Source organism: Vanellus vanellus, assembly GCF_965231255.1.
Source record: "Vanellus vanellus genome assembly, chromosome: 3".
NCBI classification, from domain to species: Eukaryota; Metazoa; Chordata; class Aves; order Charadriiformes; family Charadriidae; genus Vanellus; species Vanellus vanellus.
In genome coordinates, this window is record NC_138907.1 from 14,356,305 (window position 1) to 14,363,091 (window position 6,787).

A 6,787-nucleotide genomic window follows, 5' to 3' on the forward strand; every position below is an offset into this window, starting at 1 on the left:
GAAGACAAGAGGAAGACCCTGAAAACCAAGGTTTTTGGGGCAATCAAATATTTTCCAGGGGACAGAGAGGACAAGGCACAGCTTTGCGTGTTGGCTCCTTTGGTGTGGAAGCAATGGCTAGTCATTGAGTATTTTTGCCCCTAACCATTGTTAAAATGGCACAAGGTGGTTTTGAGGCAGAAGTCAATACGAAGGCCATGAGACCCAAGGTTTGTGGGGCAATGAAAGCTGTTCAGCGGGACAGCGAGGACAAGGCACAGCTTTGCGTGCTGGCACCTTTGTTGTGGAAGCAATGGCTGGTCGTTTAGTATTTTTGCCCCCGACCATTGCGAAAATGGGTCACAGTTGCCCTGGCATAACACAGGGTCATCATAGTCACAGGTGCAACAAATTCAATGCCAAAGATGAAGTGCAAGTATGATTTGTAGTACATCTGCTGATCCGCTGGCCAAATTTGACCACAGAACATTTTCTCCTGGTTTTTCACTGCAAATAACACAGTTTCAGTGGCAAAGTATGCAGATGGGATACCTACAAGTATGGAGATGATCCAGACCAAGGCAATTAGGAAGGTTGCGGTTTGATAATTCATGCGTGGTTTCAGTGGGTGAACAATGGCCAGGTACCTGCAACAGACAAATACATTCAACATGAAGTCTGAAAACACTACTAATATTAATCAGAACATGCATCGAAACACAAGTGGACAGAATCAGGCAGAAGGAAATTTCTGTCATTTGTGAAGAGGGAGCCTGAAAAATTTGTCCATGAGGAGAATTAAAAAAAAATTTCCAAAGTAGCAGCCTAGAGTCGATTTCCTAAATCTAAGCAGGAACTGTGGAGCGAGTGACTGAAGAGTCTTTGTTAAGACAGTGGGTGCTTGGCAGTCTGAAAATCTGAGCATATGTTAGGATATCTAGTGGTCGTTTTAAGACCTCAGTCTTAAAACTCCCACCTGTTAACAATATCAAACTGAAAAAGAATTTTGTATCACAAGCTTTTTAACAGAGATCACATGTCTGGGAGTTATGGAAAAACTGGAAGAGGAGAAAGAGAGGGAATATTCCTATTAGTGAGAAATATATTTGCAGGACCTAGCACAATGCGCAGATGATATCGCATCCAGGACGTGCCGTGATACAGCATCTGGAAATTCTTGGGTGGACAGCACGTGTTCAAGTGAGAGTTTGAAAGATGCAGTAATCAACACCTAGTCAGGTGCAGGTAAAAAGACAAACATGTAGAAACAAGGAAGTGTTTTCTCTAGGCAGAGAACTACTTAAATATGCTTTTCTTACCAAGAGGTCAAATATGCATAACAGTACTTCTACTGTTTTCTTGGTTATTCCATGGGGTGCAAAGAGCTGAAGCTGATGCTAATCAATGGTTACAGATGAGCATGTTTTCAAGGCACCAACGAAGGACTGTGTATCCATTTTCTGCCCATGCAAATTTTTTTATTCACCTGCTGGTGGTGACTATTGCAAATTAATCTCAAATACGCAGGGTTAAGTAATATGCCAAGCCATAAAACTCGAGTTAGGTATTTACACTTCTTATGACTGTAAAGCTGCAAGGTATATTGCAGTGTTTCACAAATAAGCGTGGAGAAATGGAAGCACATCACTTGCAAGGTACCTCAGTTGCCCTTGATTCAGTTAAAAAGGGGCTAGGACCAAATGGCATTCACTCTGGGGTTTTATGTTTGTTTGGAGTTTGGGGGCTTGGTTTTTTAAGAAGCTATAGATGTAAGAAGAGCTTACATTAGAGTACACTGTCCCACAAAGGTTAGGATATTTGTGCTAAAAGGAGATTTTCATCAGAGACACTCCAGAGCTCCCAGCACAGTTGTATTTAACACAAAGGATTGTTTCAAAAAGTGGAACTTCTCATTCATTCACAGGCTTTTCTATCTGTATGTGTTCTATACATAGATAGCTTCCACAGGATATATTCATTCTAACATAAAATGGAAAGTCAGTGGCGCTTTTCATCAGCCAGATCTTGGAAGCAGATGAATTGTTCATCACTCTTAATAGTGCAGGCTGGGTGTCAAGGGACAGCAGAATTACTCGGCCTCATTGTGGAGTTGATAAATGAATATTTTTAGATTGTGTCCCGTGGAGGCAAGGTTGTGGGATAATGTGTATGCATTCATAAGTATGCATATCCGCTCAGCAGAACATTTGCCTGGATGGGGTAAATCTCTGTTTACCCCAGGAGGGAGCTTTTGTGGTGGATTTCCTGATTGTCGTTGCTGACCACTCTTGGAACTGCGTTCAGATAAAACTACCCTGGAGGATGTGCTCCAAAAGTGTACATAAAACATACCAAGTGCCCATGGCCATTCAGTAGTGGGGAGGCAGCTAAAGCTAAATCCCACAAAATATTTACAGCATGGACACTGGGCCTTTAGCACAAACTCTTGCTCTTCAGATTCTCTCCTTTCACATTGCATTATTTTCTAGTGTAGATGCGGCCTTAAATATGTGACATTCTTACGTTTCATGTGGATAGGCACCAAGGAAGATGAAAGAGAGCCCTACAAAAGGGAAATCCTGTAGGACAGGCTTACCCTCTCTACACAGGTGAGCCCTTTTTAATGATCTAAGCATGGTAAGACTTTTGTTAGGAGCCTGTTCTTTTTAGAGGCCGAAGTCAATGACCCACATGACATAACAAACATGGAATGGTTGATTGTTAAATGAACGAGGTTTCTCTCTGTTTACCAAGTCAAAAGCTCACAAAAAAAAAAAAAAAAAAAAAGTGGTGAAACCAAAACAGTGTGTTCTTACAACAAACGTCAGTGATTAATCATTTCCAGGATTGTTTTTAAAGATGCATGGGGAGAACTCTTCTGATTTCTTAGCAGACATAAGGGCTCATTGACCCATGTTACTCCATCAACCTGGGATGCACTAGCAGAGCTTTCCAAGAAATTTTTTTGGATGTTGAAAAAGGTAAGTAGTAGAAAACAGTAATATATACACAATAGTGTTTAGAAGCTTAACCCTGAGTCGTCAGCTGCTGTTCAAAGGTTATTTTGTTAGACACTTGTTAAGTATTTGTTTCATAGGAGCTGATTGTCCTTTCCCCTGCACCAGGCAAAATATCTCTGAACTTTCCCAGAGTCTTTCCATAGACTTCTGTTGACGTCAATAACAGCTGAATCAGCCACTCACAAGCTGTATCTATGCAAGCATCAGCAGGGTTAACTGTTCCTGAGCTGTCTTCTGGATCACATACCAAAAACTGTGCAACATTTGAGTAGAGCATAAAATGGCATGAGAGAGAAATTGGAAAAAAAAAAAGGGGGGGGGGGGGGGGTGGGAATCATACAGTGTGTGTATGCAGAGGATATACAGAGGTATACATTGTGTTTGTAGACAAAAGATGACTTCTTGTGATGGCCTTTCTGTAGAGAGTTTACTCTGCAGGTCTCTGGCTTTCTGTGAGTCAGTCGTGTCAGACATGTCAGCATGAAGCTGATCCTCAGTGCTTGAGTCCTTCAGAGTCTGCAGTGCAGAAGACGAAGAGAACAGGAGTCGTAAGAAAGAATACAATGAAATTATATTGTCGCAATTCCTGGAGTGAGAGGCAGGCATAGAAATAGCTCAGGATTGTAGCATAAAGCAAGTAGTATAGCAGGTGGATATCATTATGTTCTGCTTATCCCATTACGAATGCCGTAGGAAATCTCTGCTAAACTGGGTTGGTATAGCATTTTATCATTTTCTGGACAGTGCCATAAATATGGATGCCATAAACTCACCTGTCAAATTCTGTATCACCAGTCAACTATTTTTCTCACTGAAGGGTATTTACTTCACTGTTTAGAGAAAAGGTTAGACTCAGAAAAGCTGTGTTGGCTAGTAGTGAAGGTTCCTTAGAGATGTATGGTTTGGATCATTTAGGTTATTACAGTGCTGATGATTGCCTTTGTCTCTGGGAACTTCTGATTTGTCTCTCTCTTTCTCCTCTTTCCCTTATCTCACAAATCCTCTCCTGCACTTGAATCAAGCATGTTTTTATGAAAAAAGAAATTGTTTTAATAAATCAAAATTCTTTTCACCTGAAAAGTTCAATCAAGAAATTCTCACTGAGTTTTCTCTGGGGTAATGTCATGACCTCATATGATTAGGGTTTTATGAAACAAGGTACCCAGGTCTGCATAGTACCTACCTTGACATCAGACCCTACAGAACAGCTGAGTGTGATAAGAACCTAGAAATCTGGACAGCCAAGCCCAGAAGCTCTGGCCACCTCCTTGTGCAGTGATAACACCCTACTTACCTGTCAACAGCTATAGCCAGGAGAGCATTGGTAGAAACATAGAGGGAGACAGTCCTTAGGTAGTTGACTGAGGCACAGAGGACGTGGCCATGCTCCCAGGACAGCTGCCGCACCACATAGTAGTCCATCTCGAAGGGGCAGCACACAATGGCCACAATGAAGTCTGAGATGGCCAGGTTGGCAATCAGCAGGTTGGTGACGTTTCACAGCTTCTTGTAGCGGGCAAGAGCAGCAATGAAGATGAAGTTGCCGATGCCGCAGACCAGCATGATGCCAACCAGAGCCAACCAGATCACAGACTTGGCTGCAAAGAAGGTGCGGGTTTTGGTCATGTCCTCTTCACTGTCCAGTGGCAGGTCGTAATCACTGTGACTGAAATTGAAAGGGAAGGAGAAGTTTTGCGAGGACGTTAAATCCCCATCATGGAGATTGTAGATTGCAGCAAAGTTGAGGTTGATGGTAGCATTTGGGTTATGTTCAGCTTGCTCCATGGCCATGTCTGTCTCCTTTTGACACGCATGGCTTGGCTGGCCCTTGGTTTCGTGTTAGAATAACCCGGGGTGGCAGGGCACGACGGTGGCAGGTGGCAGACCTCATCCAAAGTTTCCTTCTGAGCAGTGAATCCCCTTGTCTTTGTCCCCATGAGATTATAGAGCAGCAGCCTCATTTATCTCCTCCTGTGGCAACAAAAAGAGGAAAACATTTCCTGAGAGGAAATTACAGCAAATTACTGTGCTTGAGGGCAAGCAATAGCCACCTTATTGCCCTATTGCTGGTTGGCACAGTGGGAAGAAATACCCTGTGAAGGATGCTTCTGTTATCATAAAATCCCTTGAGTTGCACAATACTGTGGTTGTTACACCTAGAGGTTTTATCTACCGATGATGAAATTTTGTTTTCAGCACACAGTGAAGTGACAATATAGGAGTGTAAAATCCAGCTTAAACCTCTGGCAGCCCTCAAGCCCACAGTGCTCTCATCTCTGTGCAAGGTAAAAAAACTAAAATGAGATGACTCCTCAGTTTGCTGAAAAGGATCTGATGTGCCTTTTGGACAAAGCTTTTACTTAATACAAGATGTCTTGGTCAGAGCGATGTGGTAGGTGAGAGTGAAAGGAGAACTAATGGTCCTGGCTTCTAAATACATTACTTAATTAACTAAGAGTTGCCAAGACCGAAAAAAACAGTGAAGCCAGCACTTTGCTTTTTGGCAGCCATTAATTGAGTGGGGGGACCAAATTTTCAGCCAGCATAAATCATTATTGCTTCTCTCAAACCAGTGGAGCTCTGCCAATTTGCATAGACAAGATTTTGTCCTATGAACCAGCTTGTAGGGCTTTGCTGTGAAGGCAAATCTGCCGTTCGCAGGGGGTGTGCTTCCACCAACAAGCTCTTGAGATGAATGGGAAAAATATTCCTTAAGCAAGACAAAGTGCCTTGAAGTTTTAAAGGCAGGGAGGAGCAGGCTCCCGTCTTTGTACTGCCAGGTGTGCCAAATGTTAAAAAAGGATTTATTTTCCACACTGAGGGGAAAAAAAGTCTGATCTACTCTGTAATTTTGCCTCTACTCTGTATTAAAATGCTGAGAGGGCTGTCTTCTTGCATCTTCCCATGCCACATCTGTCCCAGACCCCCGGCTGTCGGGACAGTTCCACCCCATCCCAGAAGAGAATCAGGGGGCATTACCGCTTTTTCTGCTTTGAGACAGTAGGTCTTTAGGGTGTCAAATGCTATTGAACAATGTCCATCGTGGCTACAAAGGACAGTCTGCACAGTGGTGCTGTTGCCCCCTCTTTTCTCTGGAAAGACCCTCATCCCCCCAATACTTAATAAGTTTCTGAGAAAAAATTTCCTTTTGTACAACTGCTGTCTTCACATTGCTTTTCAAACTGAGAGTTGCAGAACAACAGAATCACAGAAAGCTAAAGCCTGAAACTAAATAACAGTTCAAACAATTGACTGCTTTTTAAGACATCCCCACAGCTGCCTGGCAATGTGAACATTCATTTAAGAGAAGTACTAAATAAATACTTGGATGCAAAATCTGTATGTTGGTCAAGGCAAGGTGTAGTATCTGTTTCAGACAGGTTTCCCTGCAAAATACCAAGAGAGAGCTTGCAAATAAATAAAGACAACCCAACCATCCACAAACTGACAGAACACCATCGGCTAACTGTACCTGCAGTTGCTCTTGTCGTTTTGGAAGTCTTGGGCACCCTGGGGATAGCCTCCAGGTTTCTCCCCTGCAAATGGGTTGCTGTCACTGGAACAGAGAAAGGATCACTGAAAGCAGCCAGAGGACTTCACTGAATGATCGTTTCTCTCCCAAGCAGGTTTGCCCTGCAGCTCAGGGGAGGATGGCACCGCTGTCTCTGTGCATGCATCTAAAGCCTTTTCTCAGTGGGAGGCACCTTGAAGCTGTCCATGCATTTCTGATTTTAAAGAGGCAGTGCAATACGGAGACAATAGAGCACAGCCCTTCCCCTCTTCCCCCT

The 6,787-nt window shown here is 43.1% G+C and overlaps 1 protein-coding gene across 1 annotated transcript; it reads right to left on the reverse strand.

Moving 5' to 3' along the window:
* Positions 1 to 304: 304 nt before the first annotated feature.
* PROKR2 (prokineticin receptor 2) lies at positions 305 to 4,790 on the reverse strand (the record flags this gene model as incomplete). The annotated part of the gene is given in 3 exon segments (XM_082480230.1): positions 305 to 626; positions 4,294 to 4,496; positions 4,500 to 4,790. Coding segments are annotated over 3 exon segments (816 nt in total).
* Positions 4,791 to 6,787: the final 1,997 nt, after the last annotated feature.